The following is a 23,025-nucleotide window of genomic DNA, read 5'->3' on the forward strand; positions in this document are numbered from 1 at the left end:
CATTTCTTACTCATTCACCACTAGCTGACCAGTGAAAATTTCTAGCCCTGAACTAGAATTTGTAATTTTAATAATTTATTAAATTTTAACAGTCTTACATGAGTCATGTAGTTTTATGTATATAGCTTTTTATCGTTATAATTTTTTTTGTTTGCAGATAGAAGATATAAAACATTAGTTAATAAATATAAGAGAACATGAAAACCCAAAATGTTTCTTTTGTGATTCAGATAGAACATACAATTTTAACCATCTTTCCAATTTATTTCTCATATAAAGTTTTCTTCATTATCTTGGTATCTTTTTTTGAAGAAGCAACAATGTACAACTGGGAATTAGCTGAGCACATTGTGTTAGACAATGACAAGAGGCATAACTGTGCAACCACCAATCAGCAGCTAGCTCCCAGTAGTGCATTGCTCCTACCTATGTATGCTTTTTTAACTAAGGGTTCCAAGAGAATAAAGCAGATTACATAACAGAAGTAAATTGGAAAGTTGTCTAAAACTGGCCCGTGCACCAGTATTCAAGCTCAGAAGGATGATGGTGGTGTGTATTGTACATGTGAAGACATAATTTGTGTCATATAAGCCACTGCTGACTCTCTGAGAAGGTGTAATGTTAAATATTGGTGCACATGCCCTCACGGCATATGTACATATGCCACTGAAAAACAGGAATACATTTTGCTAGAAGCATTTTTGATATTGGAAGTATATAGCAAACATGCTTCTATTTAAAATTGAAATGCACCTATGCACTTTTTAATTTTGAACTTTCTATCCCTTGCATTCAACTTTATGATGAATACAGAAAAAAATAAACATTAACAATTAAATATCCAGCTTTCTTTCCCGTTTTCCAATGTTTAATTGTATTAACACTAAGGACTAGATGAGCTAAACTTCACCAACTAAGACATATTTTTTTCTCGCCAACCCACACAGGGGCTGCCGGCCCGTGATGGAATTATCTTAAAAAAGGGGCAGTCCCTGTGAGTGGCGGGGAGTCTCCTTTTAAAAGTAATAGAGCGAAGTTAGCAGTGAGCAGGGGGCGCACTTTAAAAAGTAAATCCTACAGCCAATATAAATCACATTAAGCTGCTTTCTGTGTATAGCATCTTACAATCGCCTATATTTTCGTATGCATTTGTTTTCTATTAGAGTTATAAGTATTTTGAGTGTTTTGAAAAAAGCTCACCACCTTTTAATTTGCAAGAAAGAACAGTGAGATCTGTAGTGCGAAAATCTTTACGGAATTACGCTGGGATTAGAGAACCAATTTCATATATATGCCCATGGACCGTCCATGTTCAGCTCATTTTAGGAAAAAACAATTACACTTTGTATTTTGTACTTATAAGTATGAATTTCGGCAGGTTTTTTGCGCATCCAGTGTACGATAAATTTACAAATTTTACATTTTTGATAAAATACTAATTTTGCTGAAGAATTTTGTTACGGTTTTTTGATGCATCTTAAAAGTAAAAATATTCTGCATATTTTTGTGTGAAGGGTTCAATCTTTAACTTTGTAATATTTTTAAAATACGATTTTTATTGTGTACTTTTGTAATGTATGCATCGCCTCCTCATACGAAAATGCAGTATACGCCCCTTAGCGAGACACCAGTGTTCAGGATAAAAAGTGGCTTTAGATCATTCCACCAGGGAAATAGAAGTACTGGCGAGCATTCTTTAATAATCTTGCCAGCCCAGATGCCTTTAGATCATCGGCCCTTAGAAAGATTCAGAACAGAACCAAAAATACAAAAAGTATAATCATTTCTAAAATTACATCTGAGTGTACTTGCTTGGACGATATTTTTTTAAATATTAAGAAAAAAAATCTAAAAACACAACTGGTAAATACAAAATTCTTAATATAGACAATTTATAATATAACACAGTGAAGAAGAAAAAAATAATAAAATCAAATCAAAACATAAATATGTATTACTTGACATACTAAACTCCTAGTAAATACAAAACAGATAAGTGCTAAAGTAATACATTGATTTAAAAAAAAAATTGTTGAGAAATGTTTTTTATCGTACTTGAATAAGATTGTCTTGTCTGGATAACTGACACCTCTTTTGCATTTTTTTCCATATAACTATTTATATAACTTTATTAAAAAAAAAAAATATGTATGTGTAAACTATATATTTTACAAAAATTCTCTCTATATTAAAGGTTGATGGTTTTAACGGTTTTAATTCTCCTATAGTGTGAGAATAAACATATATAATAGTGTGATTTGGAGAGGAGGTTCCAAAGAGTGTAGCAAAATACAACAGTCACTTGATCTCTCTGAATTTATGACAGCTGTTTGACAGAGTTTATATCAGATCTCATTTGTAATGCCACTAATTTTATAGTCAATCCTGCAATTGGTAACTTTAGTCTGTTCCCTCTCATACAATTTTATAGAACTGGCTGTGATACCTTTTAGTGGACCACTTTAAAAGAAATGTGTAGAACTGCATAAACTTTTGAGACCCCTGATTTGAGTAATAATTCTAATTTCCTAAAATGTACGTGACTCTCATTCCTGTTCATTTGTAACATTGTTCAAATAACTGTTACTTAAAGGGACAGTCTAGTCAAAATTAAACTTTCATTATTCAGAAAGGAATTGTAATTTTAATCAACTTTCCAATTTACTTTTGTCATCAAATTTGCTTTGTTCTCTTGGCTTTTCTTTGTTGAAACTAAACCTAGGTAGGTTCATATGCTAATTTCTAAGCCCTTGAAGGCTGCCTCTTATCACATGCTTTTTGATTGCTTTTCATAACAAGAGACTGTTAATTCCTGCAAGGCCATATAGGTAACACTGTGTTCAGGCACGGGGAGTTATTTAAGATTTAGCACAACACAATACTAAATGCAAGTCAATGATAATAAATACAAAGTCATGTGATCAGGGGACTGTCATGCCTAGATACAAGGTAATCACAGAGGTAAAAAGGATATTAGTATAACTGTGTTGGTTATGCAAAACTGGGGAATGGGTAATAAAGGGATTATCTATGTTTTAAAACAATAACAATTCTATTGTATACTTTCCCTTTAACAAAAAATATGTGTACTCACTCTGATACTGATCCAGTCAGCAGCGGTCTGAGACCAGGCACACACTGCTTGTGATTTAGGTTGAGATCTCTGCTCATGATTACTGGTAAAACAAGCAAGCAAACTCCTGTATCTTGCAGCTGGGACCTCAACTTTAACAGGCTGCCGATCCGCCCAATAAAAAGAGGAAGGCAGCAGTGAAAATGAAACCAGAGGCAACAAACAGGAAGATGTGACTCTGCGTGAAGTCCCTAACTATGGTGAATTCACATGTTCCACGTAACACCTGAGTCTTAACCACTTCTTTGCTGAACTGCTATTGCCTAGTTCTGCTGCATGGTTTTTATCTCATATTTATTATGTATTAACATCTGCAGTGTGTTGAAGATGATTATTTTCACTGCTGAGCCACAGTTTACTACAAATCATGTTTGGTTTTGTTTGTAGCAGACCAATATTTATAATTTGCAAACATGTTAAAAGTTACTATAAGGAACAGAAGATATATATATATATATTTATATATTATTATTATTATTATTATTATTTATTTATTTTAACAAATATTCAGGAAAAATTTTTTTCAGAATATTCATCTGCTGCACTATTCAGCATTCATTTAGTTTAAAACAAAACGAATACTGAATGTTCGGGGACCATTTACATTAGTTTTTGTTGAAAGTTCACCTTTAACCTTATATTTACCTCTAGTGCGCTGGAGAGCCGCACTAATCCCGACCCTTCTTCACAGAGCCCCCGGCTGCGCCTTAGCATGGCCAATACCAGAACTTGCACTAAAGGCGCTACTCCTTTAACACAGGCTCTGGGATCTGCTGCGCTAAGCCTCATATTAACGCGGCTCAGGGCTCTGTGAAAATGGCTCGGGATTAGCGCAGCTTTCCAGCGCACTAGAGGTAAGTTTTTAACCCATTAAAGCTAATTTAAAGGAAACATAATTACTGACGAATTTCTTTTAGACATTCATTTCATGAAAACAAAGCGAATATATGTGTTCACATTTGTAACAAAACGAATGCAGAAGTCTAATATATACTTCAATACTTAATCAAAACAATATGATATACATTTTTATCCTAACAAATGTTTGATTTCACTACTGTTACTCATTTTGACAAAGTAATAATGCTTCTACCCTTATCCCAATTAAAACTAATAATGAAAAAAAGCATAAAATACTTGCTCCAAAAATCATCATACGTAAATAAAGTAGATTTTCACAAACTGTCTATGATCCCTGACAAGAGCAATAAATAAATAAATACTTCTAGTGTTGTTAGTGTACTGTCTACCACAATTTTAGTGTTAAAGGGACACTAAACCCAATTTTTTTCTTTCATGATTCAGATAGAGTATGATATTTTAAGCAACTTTTTAATTTACTCCTATTATCAATTTTTCTTCGCTCTCTTGCTATCTTTATTTGAAAAAGAAGGCATCTAAGTTTTTTTTTGGTTCAGAACTCTGGATAGCACTTTTTATTGGTGGATTAATTTATCCACCAATCAGCAAGGACAACCCAGGTTGTTCACCAAAAATGGGCCGGCATCTAAACTTACATTCTTGCATTTCAAATAAAGATACCAAGAGAATGAAGACAATTTGATAATAGGAGTAAATTAGAAAGTTGCTTAAAATGCCATGCTCTATCTGAATCACGAAAGAAAACATTTGGGTTCAGTGTCCCTTTAATATTTTTCTCTGCATGTGCATGTGAGGCATAGCTAGATACTCTCAGTGCACCAGCATTTTAAACAATGCAGTTGCTCAGAGCGCCAGTGGTGCTTGTATCATGTCATTAATTAACAAATTGAGTCATTACCAGATGATACAAGTGCTGTGTTTAAAATGCTGGTGCACGGTGCATACTTAAATACAGTTTTGAAATAGCTATAGCTTTTATAAGAAGCATTTTCACTTATACATGTATATTACAAAAATTCTTCTATTCAAAATTGAAATGCATCAATGTGGATTCTAATTTAGGCTGGAATTTCTCTTTAATACTCAAGCTTAAACACATTAAAGACACTACATAATACAAATATTTGGGATTTCATTTTTAACTTTATTATGGACACACTTTATCTGGATGAAAGCAGCAGAGTCCCCTAGCCCATAACCTATTTTGGGGGCAAGTAGCTTAGCCTCCATGTTAGGAAGGAAACCACTCAGCCCTCTGTCACTGCCTGGCATTGTGCCTGCCAAGGTCTATTTAAAGGGATATAAAACAGTACTCCTTCAGTAAAAACAAATATGTTAAATCAAAGTAAACATAAAAAGAAACATATTGTGTAAAAAAACAGCACACTTCTTACCTGTTTTCTTGCAAAATAAGCTCTTGCAAATTCTCAGTGTAGTCACTGCCCTAAGAAAGGTTACAGAACAGACTTAAGTTGCATTCTGCCTCTTTTGAGCATGAGCAAAACTAACTATCTGTTTATCTAGTATTCACTGAAACCAGCTCATGTTACTCTGTAAGTTTTATAACATGAATGTATGCCTTCCTGAAGGGAAAAATTACTAATAATACATATGGCAATGATTTCTATTAAGTATAATCTTTAATGCTTTTTTAAAAAAACATGAAACAGACTGTTTCATATCCCTTTAAGGGTTGTTGCAATTACCTGAATGCCAGGAACACCTAGCAAAAACTGCACTCAAGACCTGCTACAGCTTCTGAGGTAGCCAAGCTCAGGGTAAGAAAATTCAGAGTGCCAATACTCTTGAAGCCAACTCTATTGGGCGTCCTAAGCTCCCAGAACTTTTTTTTATCTCCTTGAAATTCTATTTCCAAAATGTACGATATCTGTATAAAATGTATACATATATTCTGGTAATCATATATGAATTTCAGACAGATGCTTTGTACTTTTTCATTATTTGGTAGATGACTTGTGGTACCTTCCCTTTTCAGTGGTAGTAATTACACATGAGATTAGGTATAATGGTCATAGAAAACCATAGAGGTCTATTTTGCCTTAACTGACTTCCTATAGTTGACAAATTGATTACTTCATTATTGGACTGGAGAGTTTGTTAAATAAATTCAAGATGGCATTTTCCCCTAAATGTCTGTATTTATTTTATTTATGAATATATGCAAGTTGTAGACTACACTTTTCATTTTATTTGGGCTTTTACTGTATCTAGAATCCACCAGACTCCACCATTATTATTTTCTAAGTGGTGGACAGAAAACTTAGGGCTCTATTCACAAAAAGTTGAATTGCAGAAGAATTGTAGGTGATTTGAAATCTTTAATTAACAATATCATTATCAAGGGCCAAACCCAGTGAGTATCTCCTGCAAGAAGAGCTAAGTTAGCCCTCCACAATGCATAATTCATAGTTAATGGCGGAAATTGAAATGTTTCATTTCATCTGCAATCCACCTCTTAATAAATAGACATCTCAGTGTTTCTCGTGTAAGACTTTATCATCATACAGCAGCACTCTCACAATGTGTTATGTGATGACTTTGAAACAATATAGAGGGTGAAAAGTGACCTTACCAGCATGGAGAGAAATCACACAAAATCTTTGGGTTTATGTTTAGATCTTATATTATAATGTAGGAGTCTTTGTTTTATAAAAAAAACACTACATAGCAACATAAACATTTCTCAAGATAACATTTCTGTTTTTAAATTTTTTTTAAGGGCCTCAATGTACTGGCAAGACGTCTTAGATCATCTCGCCTGAGTGTCAAGGTTTTGAATATCAGGCCCTAAGTGCACTTTTTCCTTAATTTCACAATTTTCAGTTACCATCTTCTTTGCCAAATACGTTTTCCATTAGTGTCTTTAACTTTAAAGCTTCATTACTTCTTTACTACATTCCACATAATCACTTCCTCTACAGCAAATTGAATAATTTTGTTTAACTATTACTCCACTTAAAGTCTCAAAAAAGTCTTAAAAATGTATTCTCTTCTACAAACAGTCAACCCCCCCCCCCCTCCCAAATAGGAGTTATCACAGGAGATGGACTTGCTGTGCTCTGCTTCAGAGGACAGTTTTTTTAAGTATTTGGAAATCAGTGATTCACTCATCTATAAATACCTTTCTGTTAGAGATGAATACTCCCTACCCTGACAAATGTTGGCCGGCTTGTAACCAAGTGGGTACTCTGTTTCTTCTGGTGTATATGGCCAGAAGCCCAGTCATATTGGCATTCAGTTTTAGACTTGTTAGAGGATATCTGTTATTTAAAATAAAGTGCTTTAAATTAGTATTAGAAACACAAGGTCTATTTTAAGTTCTCTAACTGCAATTTATGGGAATATGTCATAACATTGCTATGTATTTTCTTGTGCAGTGGGTTAAAAGAACATTGCAATGCTAGAATAACATGCTCTAACAATTTTTGCATTACCCTAGATAATTATGTGTTTCACCCTTGTAAATGGGATCCATGAGTTTTGGAGCTCCTGGACAGAACAAAGCCAGTGAGCCAATCAGGAGTGGCATTCACACAACCCGCCAATTACTAGAAGTGCCTTAGCGTATGGGATATATATATATTACAGTTTCTCCCAAGAGACATCTGTTAGAGCATTTCACTTTTTGCACAACCGACCCAAGGTAACTATGAGATTGAACCAGTGGGGGGTTCAGCCTGTTCTCAACAGTTCTTAAGAACCTTTCATAAAATGTAGAAAGTGTAAAGATTTTGTATTATAGAAAAGTTAGAGAACAATACAAGACATAGGAAACACAAGTCCCTTCACATCACTTAAAGGGACATTAACCTGCTGGGTATAACTACTGTAGTATGGTTACTACGCACCATGCTATTGTTTTTCTTCCAGTAGCAGCAGCTCTCTTTAAAGTTGTTTTCTTATTTTAGTCCATTACCAAAGCCAGTTGGTAAATCTCTACATCTTTATACTGGTTATCGCCATCTTGGTTCGTGCATATTGTTGCATTCTGTGACAGAAGCAGTGCGTTTTTACACATATGTGATATTACTTGCTTTTTGATAGATGTATCTTGCATTTTGGATTAGCTTGCACAACAGAAAGTAGAGGAGTTACATTTTTTCAGTTTATTCGCACGGTTTAAAAGTTACATAACAGATATAAAAAAAAGTTCCTCAGAGAAATGCAGCCACTCCAAAAATGTAAAGTTCCAACTTTGTACCAGGGCCGTTTCTAGGGGCGGGCAGACAATCAGTGGCCCGGGGCACATTAGGGAGCAGTGGGGAGCACTTTAAAAAAAAAATGTGTTAAAGTGGCAGTGCTTGCTTGCTTGATAAACTACTGGTATAGCAAAGGTTAAAATACACAGATCACAAGCATATACATTAAATATATATATATATATATATATTTTAAAGGAAGCTGTTATGTTAATTGGCTGCGTTGGATGTCAATCATACTAATGGAGCAACAAGATCACAAAGGGGGCATGTTAAGCCTGGATAACTACTTAGAGCTAAAACTGAAAGTAAAAAGGAGAGGAATCACCCTGATGAAATCAGTCTCCTATTTCACTGATCAGAGTCACTAAAGAGGTGATGTTTTATGCATATGACAAATTATTCATAGTCTCTATATAATGATATGTACATTTTTTGTTTTGTTTTACTGAGCTAATTAAAAAAGGTGTTTTATAAAAATTGGGTTTCCACATACTAAGGGACAGGTTTTCTGTTGTATTTATTTACTTATTGTTTACAAATGCTTAACAGTGATGGGTGTGTATATGTGTAATTTACTCCATAATGACAATGGCGGGTTTTCACAAACTCACCTATAAGTTCTTGTGTCTGCTATTACTGCCTGAGTGTGTGTGTATGTCTATTACTGCCTGTGTGTGCATGTCTCTGTCTATTACTGCTGTTGTGTGTGCATGTATCTGCCTATTCCTGCCTGTGTGTGCATGTCTCTGTCTATTACTGCCTGTGTGTGCATGTATCTGCCTATTCCTGCCTGTGTGTGCATGTCTCTGTCTATTACTGCCTGTGTGTGTGCATGTCTCTGTCTGTTATTGTCTGTGTGTGTGCATGTCTGTCTATTACTGCCTGTGTGTGCATGTCTCTGTCTATTACTGCCTGTGTGTGTGCATGTCTCTGTCTGTTACTGCCTGTGTGTGTGCATGTCTCTGTCTATTACTGCCTGTGTGTGCATGTATCTGCCTATTCCTGCCTGTGTGTGCATGTCTCTGTCTATTACTGCCTGTGTGTGCATGTATCTGACTATTCCTGCATGTGTGTGCATGTCTCTGTCTATTACTGCCTGTGTGTGCATGTATCTGCCTATTCCTGCCTGTGTGTGCATGTCTCTGTCTATTACTGCCTGTGTGTGTGCATGTCTCTGTCTGTTACTGCCTGTGTGTGTGCATGTCTGTCTATTACTGCCTGTGTGTGCATGTATCTGCCTATTCCTGCCTGTGTGTGCATGTCTCTGTCTATTACTGCCTGCGTGTGTGCATGTCTGTCTATTACTGCCTGTGTGTGTGTGCATGTCTCTGTCTGTTACTGCCTGTGTGTGTGCATGTTTCTGTCTATTACTGCCTGTGTTTGCATGTATCTGCCTATTCCTGCCTGTGAGTGCATATCTCTGTCTATTACTGTCTGTGTGTGCATGTCTCTGTCTATTACTGGCTGTGAGTGCATGTCTCTGTCTGTTACTTCCTGTGTGTGCACGTCTCTGTCTATTACTGCCTGTGTGTGCAAGTCTCTGTCTATTACTGCCTGTGTGTGCATGTATCTGCCTATTACTGCCTGTGTGTGCATGTATCTGCCTATTATGAACAGACTGGTATTTTGTAGTGGTCCAGCTCACTGTAGGTAGGCAGACTGGGCACATAGATGACCCAAAAACATGCTGTATTTTTAGAATTTCCTTGGTGAATGAGAGCTGGTTTGATAACCTCAATTACTGATAAGTTGAATCACCTGTGCTGTGCTTCAGATATCCAGAAAATCTGGCCTGTAGTGATTCTTGAGGACTGGAGATAGCAAACTTTGTCATATAGCATAGACATATTGGATCACCAACATAATGCTATCAGTTACATTGATTTGGGTCTAAGGATGGATGTGTATGGTCTGGAGCATTGTAACCTATACTGCCATCAGTTTCCGCAAGTAAAAAAAGCACTGAAGACAGAAGGCACCTATGATGTATCTGTGCCCAAGCTCTCATCTATGTGCCCAGTCTGCCTACCTACAGTGAGCTGGACCACTACAAAATACCAGTCTGCTCCACTAGCACCATTGGGTGCGCTGCTTTTGTGAGTACCCATCTTCTTCTATATAAATATCCCTTTGCTTGACGGTACTCGGCCATGTTGGCGCCTCTGTGTTTTTTCTTCTCCAGAATATCGTACACCAGGGATTGACCATCCTTTGTCAGAGAGCGGCCATACCATTGGAATCCAAATACTTTCTTATTGTCTTGTTTTGTATTATTATTTTTATGGGATTAATTGTGTGTTTTTTCACTACTAATGTCAATTTTTATTAATTTTTATTGATTTTATCATTGTACATACTTATGAATTGCCCCCTATGGGATTGATGCCTAGTTGCATTTCTCCTATAGTTTTTTGATATTTGAAAAATAAACAGCTATTACAGTTCTTTATCAAATTATTTACGTGCAAAAATCTCATAGACTTTAATAGTGAATTTTGTAAAAAAAAAAAAAAAATGTTATAACTTTTCTAAATAATTGTAATAGACCCCAAAATATGTTACAAATACACCCAGTGACATATTGCAAATCTTATCTGATTACTTTTCTGCAAAGTTCAACTTTAAAGTCTATTGGAAGTTTTGAGGATACATTTGGATAAGAATTTAAAGTGATTGATATGCATTAAACAAATAATTATGCATAGCTATAAGAAAAGTATAAATAGAATGGCAATTAGTAAAAGATATAAAGATATTTTTAGATAATATAAATATATTTTGAAAAATCATTGTAGTAGAAAATAGACATATTTAAAGGGATAGGAAAGTTAAAATTAAACTTTCATAATTCAGGATACACCAAAAAATTAAGGGGGGGGGGGGCGTATATGCACCCCTGTCCGCCTCAGCTTTAATAAATCTAGCCCTTAGAGTGTAACTCATAAAATCTTGTACATGGAGATATATTCATATTCTAATAAACAAACACAGATATTTGTATATGTGCAGGAAGGGCTTGACTTTTCCCTGGGGCCTGTTGTTATATTAAGTAATGTAAAGTAGTTTAGGTGACATTATGAATACGGGAGGAAATATATTTATGAATAAATGTTTTGTAATATACATTTCATTTATTACAGATTGGTGGTACTTGCAATGCAATGTGAGCCAAGATGCATAAATTAGAGGAGTAGGGGGCGTCACCTACCTCTGAAGAAGCGACCTATAGCGTTGGGAAATGCATCAGGCCACGCCCCCACTTGTGTTAAGCTATTTTCTAGTGCTACAGCATGCTGTGTACTATACACACTGCGGTGTAATATTGCGTTACTGTTTTTATTTGTGGATGCATAGCATCAGGTGACTGAATGTTTTTATACATATATGGTTGAATCTGAATAAATATTCATTTTTGCACATTCCCCACCAAGTACATTCGTTAATCCCACCGAGTCCCCTTTCTCATTTGAATCCAAGCTCTTCACAGTACCTGGTTAGTCAGCAGTGTTCTCTAAAATGGTTCATCTTCTATTTGGAGGAATACAGGGACACACACAGAGAGGACTCTCTGGGCTAAGATTAGGCTCCCTGCTGTCATCATACCTCATATCAGTTGAGGTTTATACAAGTGAGTGAAAATTTGTTGTTTCTTCTCAGTTTTTTTGTGAAATTTTACATACTACACCAGATTGGATCTGATTGTCTGTGCACCCGTCCCTCTTCTGTTTGTCTTAGATTTCGCTGGGACATCCTTTTTTGATGCCTCTGTTGTTTGGGGATTAGGCTGCGAGTAAACCTGGATTTCCTTTTTGCATCCATATCAAGGAACTGATTGTACCTAATACATACAGGAGCACTGTATTTGGAATACAAAAGACTGGTGATGATTACTCCTTTCTCTGGGATACCAATTTCCATAGCGCTGGTACATTCTGTGTGTATTATATATATATATATATATATATATATATATATTTATATATATATTTATATGCATGCACATGCATATATAACAGTTAAGAATTTTATGAATTTATATGTTGCATTCTGCTGCTGTGGCATAAGTTAGTTATTGACTGATTGATTTATAGCTATTTTTAGTTTGTTATTGATTTTGAATAATATTGATTTACTATTGTTTAATAAATGATATTTTCATCTCTAAGCCATGACTGGCAGCACAATACTGGTTATATTCTTAGATCACTGTCATTTGAGTTACATATTGTGAGTGTAAAGATTTATCTCAGTTGTTATTTCATCTGACTCATTAGTCCCTTATTTTGGGGGAGAAATACCACATCCTACGGAGACAAAAATTGAAATGAATTAATGGAAACATTATAGCTAAGAAAAGAGAATAACTTACAAAACTAGGAACAGAAAATAGGATGTGGCCTATCTGTATAGGAAAATGTGCTTAAAGCAAATGCATAGGAATTAGGGTTGGAGGGGGAAGCATGAAGAGAGTAATTGGCTGAATTAAAAATTAAAAAGCTGTCCAAATAAAGTGTTTATTGACTGGGTCTAGAGCCAATTTAAAGAGTGATTAAAGCATTTTTTATAGATGGGTTTAAAGTACCGGTAAGTTCAGCACTGTAGAGCCCTATACAAAAATAAATGTTTTTAAAAAGCATTTAAAAATAATACTTTATTAAAGGGACATGAAACCCAAATGTTTTCTTTCATGATTCAGACAAAGCATTTGATTTTTAACAATTATCTGATTTGCTGCTTTTATCTAATTTATTTCATTCTCTTGCTATCCTTAGTTGAAAAGCATACATAGGAAGGCTCAGGAGCAGGAATGCACCACTGGGAGATAGCTGATTGGTGGCTGTTTTCAGCTAGCTCCTAGTAGTGTATAGCTGCTCCTGAGCCTACCTAGGTATGCTTGTAAGCTAAGGATAGCAAGAGAATGAAGCAAATTAGATAATAGAAGCAAATCGTAAAGTTGTTTAAAATCAAATGCTTTGTCTGAATCACAAGTCAACATCTTTGGGCTTCATGTCCCTTTAAGGATTTAAAAAACTTCTTTAAAACCCTGATAAGTATATTTATCTTATCTCTATTGTATAAGCGGCAGTTAGGTCCAGCTATAGTGTGTGTCTACTGCTTTAAGCAGTCAATTAGCTTGTTTTGGAGATTTGTAGCATTTTAACGGGACAGTCTAGTAAAAAATAAACTTTCATGATTCAGATAGGGCATGTCATTTTAGACAGTGTTTCAATTTACTTTTATCTCCAAATTTGCTTTGTTCCCTTAGTATTCTTAGTGGAATGCTAAACCTAGGTAGGCTCATATGCTAACTTCTAATCCCTTGAAGGCTCCCTCTTATCTGAATGCATTTGACAGCTATTCCCAGCTAGAGGTCTTTAGTTTATGTGTGCGATATAGATAACATTGTGCTCACGCCCATGGAGTTACTTATGAGACGGCACTGAATTACTAAAATGCAAGTCTATTAGTCAAAGGAAAGAAAAGCAGCACCCCCAAAGCACTCACAAAGAGTCAATATTTACTAAATGTGGAAAGGTCTCACCCCACAGATGTAGGGGCAAATTTAAAACATAACTTTTAATTAGAATCTAAAAAACACAAACACACATTTAAAAAACATCACTAACTAGATAAAAAAAAAAAAACATACACCTAGATTACGAGTTATGCGCGCTATAGGGTTTTTGAACGGCGTTATTTCACCCTCCATAGCATTGCCATTACAAGTTTTGAAACAGCCGGCTTGTGCGCGCGATATGGTTGCGTTGAGCTCCATACCGCACAAAATACAAGTGTTGTTTTGACGTGTTCGTGCACGCTTTCCCCATAGACATCAATGGGGAGAGCGAATTAGAAAAAACTAACACCTGCGATCGCAGAATGAAAAGCTCCGTAACGCAACCCCATTGATGTCTATGGGGAAAAAAATTACATTTAAACCTAACACCCTAACATAAACTCTACGTCTAAACACCCCTAATCTGCTGCTCCCGCCGGTACCTACATAATGTTATTAACCCCTAACCTGGCGCTCCCGATATTGCCGCCACCGGAATAAATCTATTGACCTCTAATCTGCCGCTCCCGATATTGCCACCACTATACTAAAGTTATTAACCCCTATTTCCTCGCACCCCAACATCAACCCCCACACTATAATAAATCTATTAACCCCTATTCTGCCACTCCCCGGCATCGCCACCACTAAATAAAGCTATTAACCCCTAAACCTCTGGCCTCCCACATCACTACTACTAAATAAACCTATTAAACCCTAAACCGCCAGCCCCCACATCGCAACAACCTAAATTAAACTATTAACCCCTAAACCTAACCTTAAACCTAACACCTCCTAACTTTAACATAATTAAAATAGAGCTAAATTAAAGTTACAATTATTAACTAAATAATTCTAATAGTTATATTGCAGCTAGCTTAGCTTTTATTTTTAGTTCACAGGTAAGTTTGTATTTATTTTAACTAGGTAGACTAGTTAGTAAATAGTTATTAACTATTTACTAACTACCTAGTTAAAATAAATACAAACTTACCTGGGAACTAAAACCTAAGCTGACTTACACTAAAACCTAACATTACAAAAAATAAAAAACACTAAAATTACAAAAAATAAAAAAACAGGAATCTGTGAAAAAGATCACAAAAAGAGAGGGCGCCTCTTAGTGTAACACTGCGAAAGTGATAATATAGCAGATCTTGTAATAAAATAATACTCACAAACGGAGCAGCACCAATGTGCTTATCGACACAGGCTGGGGGATCACAGTGACCCAGCTACACTGATCCTGCAATAGGATGATATGATCCAGGATATCCAAGTGATGTGGTAGGTAAGATAGGCTCAGGCTTTCATATAATACAACATATTTATTAAAATGGTTGATAAAAACAGAGGGGTGTGTGAACTTCACCCAATATATAAAAACAAATGTTGTGCTGTTTCCCACCCCAAAAAACCTTAAAAAAACACTAACCCCTCTTTAGGTACTCACAGTTGTTGAAGTCCCACTTGAACAATCTTCATCCCGGCGGCTCCATCTTCATCCAGGTGGCTCCATCTTCATCCATCGCGGGACCGGCATCTTCCTTATCCCTGCGGAGGTAGAGCAGCGATGTGCGGAGGGCGCAGTTGGAGGTCCAGGGAAAGGTCCAAGGCGGAGGTCCAGGTGAAGGTCCAAGGCAGAGGTTCATTCGAATCAGCCAATAGAATGAGAGCTGCTTAAATCCTATTGGCTGATTTGAACAGCCAATAGGATTTTAGCAGCCCTAATTCCTATTGGCTGATTCACATTTTTCTGCCATTAGGAATGCAATGGTACCCCAGTATAAAATGGGTACCTTGCATTTCAATCCTCAGTGTGCAGCGGACGATCGCATATGAGGACCTCTACGTCGGATCAATGGACCTCCACCTGGACCTTCCCTTTGGACCTCTGCCTGAACCTCCGCCTTGGACCTTCACCTGGACCTCCGTCTCCGTGTATCGCAGCTCCGCCTCCGCAGCGATGAATAAGATGCCGTTCCCATGATGGGGGTTAGTGTTAGGATTTTTAAAACTTTTTTGGGTGGATTATTTTTTTAGTTTAGGGTTTGGGCTTTTAAGGGCTATTGGTAGTTTATTGTAGGCTAGGGGGTGTTTTTATTTTGGGTGGACTTTTTTATTTTTATAGGGCTATTAAATTAGGTGTAATTCTTTTTTCTTTTTTATAATTTCGTTATTTTTCATAATTTAGTGTTTGTAATTTTTTGTAATTTAGTATTTTTTATTTTTTGTAATTAGATATATTGTAATTTTTTAGAGTAGTGTTAGGATTTTTTTAATGTGTATTTAAGTTTTGTTTAATTGGTAGTTAGTTTAATTGTAGTTTTTTTAAATTTTACAGGTAAGTTTTAATTTAATTTAAGATAGGGAAATTGTAATTTTAATATAAAGTTAGGGGGGCTTTAGATTTGGGGATTAATAGTTTAATTTTGTATATTTCATTGTTGGGGGCTTGCGATTTAGGGGTTAATAGGTTTATTATAGTGTCGGCGGTGGCGGGGAGCGGGGGAATAGGGGTTAATAGATTTATTGTAGTGTGGGCGATGTTGGGGTGCGGGGGAATAGGGGTTATAAACTTTAGTATAGTGGCAGTGATGTTGGGGAGCAGCGGAATAGGGGTTAATACATGTTATTAGTGGTAGCGATGTCGGGAGCGGCAGATTAGGGGTTAATAACTTGAATTTAGTATTTGCGATGCAGGAGGGCCTTGGTTTAGGGGTAAATAGGTAGTTTATGGGTGTTAGTGTACTTTGTAACACTTTAGTTATGAGTTTTATGTAAAAACTACTGTTCTCAGATTACGGAACGTATCTTGTCGGTATAGGCTGCAACGCAAGCTTTTTAGCCTCACAGCAAAACTTGTAATGGCTGCGCTATGGAAGTCCAATGAAAAAACGTAATTTTTGCGTGTGCCAGACTGACGTTGCATTACAGGCTAAAAGGCTTGCGGTACAGCTATACCGACAAGACTTGTAATGGCTGCGGTGTTGTTTTAATGCTGAAATTACCATTTTCAGCGTTAAAACACAAACGCAAAACTCGTAATCTACCTGAAAGGCAGGTATGGTCTAATTCAAAATTATTCCCCAAATATACAGCTAAATTACGAGTTATGCTCCTGGTAGGAGGCTTATGAGTCACCGGTAGACCATAGCAAAGGATCTTTTTGTTTTGTGTAACACAGGTCAATGGGGATAGTTACCCACTCTGTACTTGACCCAATTTTTTAATAATTGTGCAACTAACTATCACCTAGAAAATGAGTTTTGCGGTAAAATTAGCCATTGCACGTGGAATGGTCGGTAACGCATATTACGAGTTGCAGCGGTATAGGCTGTAACTCAAGCATTTTAGCCTTAACGCAACCCTCCATTCCGCACTCAAAAAATGGATTTTCCATAGCGCCCTATTACAGGTTGTGTGGTCCGGCTAAAATGCTTGCATTACAGCCTATACCGATATACATGATCCATTCCGCAATCTGAGACCAATAGTTATGGATTTTGCGAAACAAAAATGTTTCACAAAACTCATAACTAAAATGTTACAAGGTACACTAACACCCTTAAACTACCTATTAACCCCTAAACCGCCACCCTCCCGCTTCACAAACACTATATTAAACCTATTAACCCCTGATCTGCCGCCCACCCACATCACTAAAGCTAAAATAAACCTATTAACCCCTAATCCGCTGTTCCCCGACTGTCAGCTTGTTGAGATATTTGTCTTCCCGCAGTCAGATAAGTATAGGAAGCGTTGCTGGAATATATCCTTAGAGGCTAATGCGGTCCGGTAAGCGTTGAGATAAGTGCTCCTGTGTTAGCTCCGTGCATGCAGCGTGAGCGGTGGCGTGTGACGTCACCGCTTGTTAGATCCGCTTCAGACACCTGAGGAGTTTTCCTTGCAGCAGCGGTTTGAGAGATCTAAGGCTCAATAGGAAGTAGTAGGTAGGTCAGCAAGAATAATCAAGCAATGAGTGAAGGGAGATGTCCACTTTTAAGCAGTATTGAATAGGAGGAGCAAATGTAGACAGTGTGCAAGAGTATGACAGGCAAAGGATAGGAAAGAGAAGCAAGTCCATGAGGAATTCATGACAGGACCCCCCTCCACGGATCAACTCCGGGGATCTCGACCTGGGCGATCCGGACAACGTTCATGATACCGGGCAACCAACCGTGGAGCAGATAAGTTGGCAGCCGGCTCCCAGGAATCGTCAGAGTCAGGATAGCCCTTCCAATGAACCAGATACTGAAGCTGACCCCGAAGGCGTCTGGAATCCAATATATCATGCACCTCATACTCTAGGGAGTCAGCTAGGAGAGGTGGAAGAAGTGGAATGGATGGATCATGTTGACGTCGTCTATAAGGCTTCAGGAGAGAAACATGGAACGTGGGATGTGATTTCATAGCAGCTGGTAGAGCAAGTGTAACAGCGTTTGCGTTTATTATCTTCACTATGGGGAAGGGTCCGATGAAGGTGGATGAGAGTTTCTTAGAGGGTACTGGAAGATGTAGATTACGTGATGATAGCCAGACATAATCTCCAACTGAATATTTAGGAGAAGGAATCCTTTTCTTATCATACTGAAGTTTGTAGCAAGTTTTTGCCAAGTGAATATTTTGTGAAGTCAATGAAAAAGAGTCAGCAATGGAGTTGATAAGTTGATTCACGACAGGGCATGTAGAATTTGTGCAAGATTCCCATTCAAAGGTGGGATGGAATCCATAGTTAATATAGAACGGTGTTGTTTTCGTTGAAGAATGGATGGAATTATTAAATGCGAATTCCGTGTAGGGTAGGAGTTGAGTCCAGTTGTCATGTTTAGCAGAGATGAAACATCTTAGGTATTGTTCAATACACTGATTGGTCCTCTCCGTCTGTCCGTTGGTCTGAGGATGATAGGAGGTGCTCAGGCGTCTAGTGATACCCAGTGTGTGACAGAGTTGTTTCCAAAAGATGCTTGTGAATTGGCTTCCTCTATCTGAGGTGATAGAACTTGGTAGTCCGTGTAACTTGAAAACGTTGTTGAATATCAATGATACAGTTTCTGAAGTAGTTGGAAGTTTATGGTATGGTATGAAATGTGCCATTTTGCTAAATAAATCCACAACTAATATAGTGTTTTTCTTTTCCGAAATTGGGAGGTCAACTATGTAATCGATAGCTATATCCGTCCAAGGACGGTCAGGTGTCGGTAAAGGAATTAACTGTCCGTACGGGGAGGTCCTGCCTGTCTTAGATGTTTCACAGATCTTGCAGGTCTTGACATAGTTGACAGTGTCTAGAAGGAGAGTAGGCCACCAAAAATGTCTTGAAATCAGTTCCTGAGTTTTCTTTATGTCCATGTGTCCTGCCAACGGAGAATCATGCAAAGTCCGTAGAACTGTTGATCTGAGTGTACTAGGGACGTACACTTGTTGTTGATGGTAATACAACCCATAACTATGTAAGGTTAGATCTTGTAGTGGCTTCTGTGTATCAGATAGTTGTTCAGCTTTGAAGTGAACGTTTTGTTCTGCAGTTAAGGCTAAGAACCTGTCCAGTGGTATTAGAGGTGCCTGTTCTGGGAGTAACATTGGATCTACTAGGTGTCTCGAAAGAGCGTCAGCCTTCTTATTTTTGTTTGCAGGCCGGTAAGTGATGAGATAATTGAATCGTGAAAGGAACAAATTCCACGAACTTGTCGGGAACTAAGAGTCCTATTAGTTCTTAGATATTCCAGATTCTTATGATCTGTAAAGATCAGAACTGGAATAGTGGTACCTTCAAGAAGGTGTCTCCATTGTTCTAAGGAGCTTTTGATTGCAAGTAATTCCTTGTCGCCAATCGGATAATTAACTTCCGCTGCATTAAGCACGCGTGAATAAAAGGCAACTGGGTGTAAGGGGTGCTTTGGGGTCAGTCTCTGGGATAGGATAGCCCCCAAAGCATAGTTTGAGGCATCTACTTCCAAGACGTATTGTAGCGAAGGGTCGGGGAAGCAAAGGATAGGTGCAGTTGTAAAAGCAGTTTTCAGATAATCAAATATGTGTTGTAATTCGGTGTTCCAGGTGAATGGCTTATCAGACTTTGTCAGACCAGTTATAGGTCTAGTTAGGTCAGCAAAGTTTTTGATGAACTTCCTGTAGAAATTGGCGAAGCCCATAAACCTTTGTACATCTTTTTTATTTTTTGGACTGGGCCAATTCTGGATAGCTGATATCTTGTCATTCTCCATTTGGATACCATGTGGTGATATCATATAGCTAGGAACTTAATTTCCTTGGAGTGGAATATGCATTTTTCAAGTTTAACATATAGAGAGTTTTCTCTCAATCGGGTTAAGACTAGAGTGACATGTTTGACGTGTTCTGCGAGTGTTGATGAGTAAATGAGTATATCGTCTAAGTAAATAACCATAAATAAATCTAATAAATCCTTAAAAATGTCATTTATAAAAAACTGAAAAGTGGCTGGGGCATTGCAAAGACCAAATGGCCAAATGACCTTCCTTAATTCGCACTAAATTATAGGCACCCCTGAGATCTAATTTTGTATAGACAGTAGCATCTCTCAATCTATCAATAAGTTGAGGTATAAGTGGTAGATGGTAGCGGTTTTTGATGGTACGTTTATTTAGCTCCCTATAGTCAATTATGGGTCTTAGGGAATGGTCTTTGTTTTTAACAAAAAATATACCTGCCCCTGCTGGGGAGGTAGAAGGGCGTATGAACCCTTTTCTAAGATTTTCGGTTAAGTAAGTTTTAAGATGCTGTAATTCTGGTTTGGACAATGGGAATATATGACCATATGGGATGTCAACTCCTGGAAGTAAGTCTATGGGGCAATCATAAACCCTATGTGGAGGTAAGTTTTCTGATTCTTTTTTATCAAAAACATCAGAAAAAGAGTTATACTCCAGTGGAAAGTGAGCTGTATCAACTAAGAGAAGTTGTTCTTGATGGAGACAAGTGTTAGAGCAGTAAGTGGAATTAAATTGTAGTTGTGAGGTTGATCAGACTATTGTGGGGTCATGCTTTTTGAACCAAGTAATGCCTTATATAATAGGATAAACAGGTGAAGGTATGACATCGAAACTAATGAACTCTGAGTGATGGTTTTGTGTGGTAACCCTTAATGGTATGGTATGATACAAGATGGGTCCTGAAGAAATTTCATTACCATCAATAAAACGAAGCACACTAGGAACAATCTTTTTTATGAGTGGGATTTTATTTACAAGAGTGAAATGGTGATCCATATAGTTGTGGCTAGCTCCTGAATCAAGGATTGCCTTGGATTTGAGTCGTTGGTGTTCCCACTGCAAGAGGATAGGAAGGGAGCAATGATTAGAGTTTATTTGTTTAGCAGATAGACACAATTTTGTGCTTTTAGGCTTACCCTTCCTGCAGTGTAGTTGAAGGCAGTCCTTAACCGAGTGATCAATGCCTCCACAGTACATGCATAGATCAAGGGCTTTTCTTCTAAGTTTCTCCTGTTGGGTGAGTGGGCCCCTGATGAAACCCAATTCCATTGGTATTTCTGCAGCCCTTGTTTGGAGTCTTTGTGGAGAAGTAGTAGCTGTTTGGGTGGTATGTTTTGGAGTGACATCAGTGTGGGTTCTTTCTGAGCGTCTTTCTCTGATGCGTCTATCTAAGATAATGCTAGCCTCTATTAGGCGCTCAAGAGTGTCAGGGAGGGGTTGTCTTGCTAGCTCATCTTTTAGTGTATCTGAGAGACCTAAACGAAATTGATTACGCAATGAGAGATCGTTCCACTGCGTGTCTGGGGACCATTTTTTAAACTCAGCAATGTAGTCCTCCACAGGCCTTTTATTTTGTCGCAGGGACCTCATTGCTGTCTCAGCAGAAAGCTGTTTGTAGGGATCATCATATAGTTGACTCATTGCCTTAAAAAATTGGTCTAAAGAATAAAGTTTGGGGTCATTGGTCTCAAAGAATAAATTTGCCCAAATACGTGGTTCCCCCAGTAGATATGATATTGTGGTAAGAACCTTTGAATGGTCATTGACATAGGTTTTTGGTTTAAGTTGGAAATATAGATAGCAGGAGTTTCTAAATTCCCTAAACTCTGATCTTTGTCCACTAAATGTTTGTGGGGGGTTGGGTTGGGGTTCGTGGGAACCAATACGTGTAGTAAGTGTGTCTATTTTATCATTGATATACTTTTTTAGGGCAGTGTTCTCTAACTGTAGAGCAGTCAGTCCCTTAGTGAGATTGTCCACTGTTTGTGTTAGTTTTTCTACATGGCTTAATAGAGCTGCTGGGTCCATTATTAAGGCTTGATTATTAATGTCAGCTTGTTGAGATATTTGTCTTCCCGCAGTCAGATAAGTATAGGAAGCATTGCTGGAAGATATCCTTAGAGGCTAATGCGGTCCGGTAAGCGTTGAGATAAGTGCTCCTGTGTTAGCTCCGTGCATGCAGCGTGAGCGGTGGCGTGTGACGTCACCGCTTGTTAGATCCGCTTCAGACACCTGAGGAGTTTTCCTTGCAGCAGCGGTTTGAGAGATCTAAGGCTCAATAGGAAGTAGTAGGTAGGTCAGCAAGAATAATCAAGCAATGAGTGAAGGGAGATGTCCACTTTTAAGCAGTATTGAATAGGAGGAGCAAATGTAGACAGTGTGCAAGAGTATGACAGGCAAAGGATAGGAAAGAGAAGCAAGTGTGTGAGGAATTCATGACACCGACAATGCAAAACACAAAATTAAACTATTAACCCCAAAATACCCCCTAACTTTAAATTAAAAGTTACAATATAACTATCTTAAAATAAATAAAAATAAATAAAAACTTACCTGTGAAATAAAATACAAATTAAAAAAACCTAATACAAAAAAATTAAAAAATCTAACATTACATAAAATAATAAACACTAAAATTATGAAAAATAAAAACTCTAAGATTACAAAAAATAATAAACTAAATTATCAGAAATAAAAACAATTACACCTAATCTAATAGCCCAATAAAAATAAAAAGCCCCCCACCAAAAAAACAAAAACCCCTAATCTACAATAAACTACCAATAGCCCTTAAAAGGGCCTTTTGTATGGCATTGCCTTAAAGGGACACTGTACCCAAAAAATGTATTTCGTGATTCAGATTGAGCATGACATTTTAAGCAACTTTCTAATTTACTCCTATTATCAAATTTTCTTCATTCTCTTGGTATCATAATTTGAAATGCAAAAATGTAAGTTTAGATGCCGGCCCATTTTTGG

The 23,025-nt window shown here is 37.2% G+C and overlaps 2 protein-coding genes across 2 annotated transcripts in view; both read right to left on the bottom strand.

Moving 5' to 3' along the window:
• Positions 1-3,245, bottom strand: part of LOC128663107 (mucosa-associated lymphoid tissue lymphoma translocation protein 1 homolog) — a 167,587-nt gene extending 164,342 nt beyond the window's left edge. Inside the window, exon 1 of the mRNA XM_053717266.1 lies at positions 3,095-3,245. The gene's annotated coding sequence lies outside the window, so the exon portion shown is untranslated. The remainder of the gene's footprint in view (positions 1-3,094) is intronic.
• Positions 1-8,093, bottom strand: part of LOC128664474 (uncharacterized) — a 41,746-nt gene extending 33,653 nt beyond the window's left edge. The window contains exons 1-3 of the mRNA XM_053719299.1: positions 7,953-8,093; positions 7,186-7,296; positions 5,410-5,459 (exon numbers count right to left, since the gene is read on the bottom strand). Coding sequence (XP_053575274.1) covers positions 5,410-5,459; positions 7,186-7,296; positions 7,953-8,093 — 302 coding nt within the window. The remainder of the gene's footprint in view (positions 1-5,409; positions 5,460-7,185; positions 7,297-7,952) is intronic.
• Between the last annotated feature and the right edge of the window lie 14,932 nt (positions 8,094-23,025).

This window comes from Bombina bombina, chromosome 6 (genome assembly GCF_027579735.1).
Source record: "Bombina bombina isolate aBomBom1 chromosome 6, aBomBom1.pri, whole genome shotgun sequence".
Taxonomy (NCBI): domain Eukaryota; kingdom Metazoa; phylum Chordata; class Amphibia; order Anura; family Bombinatoridae; genus Bombina; species Bombina bombina.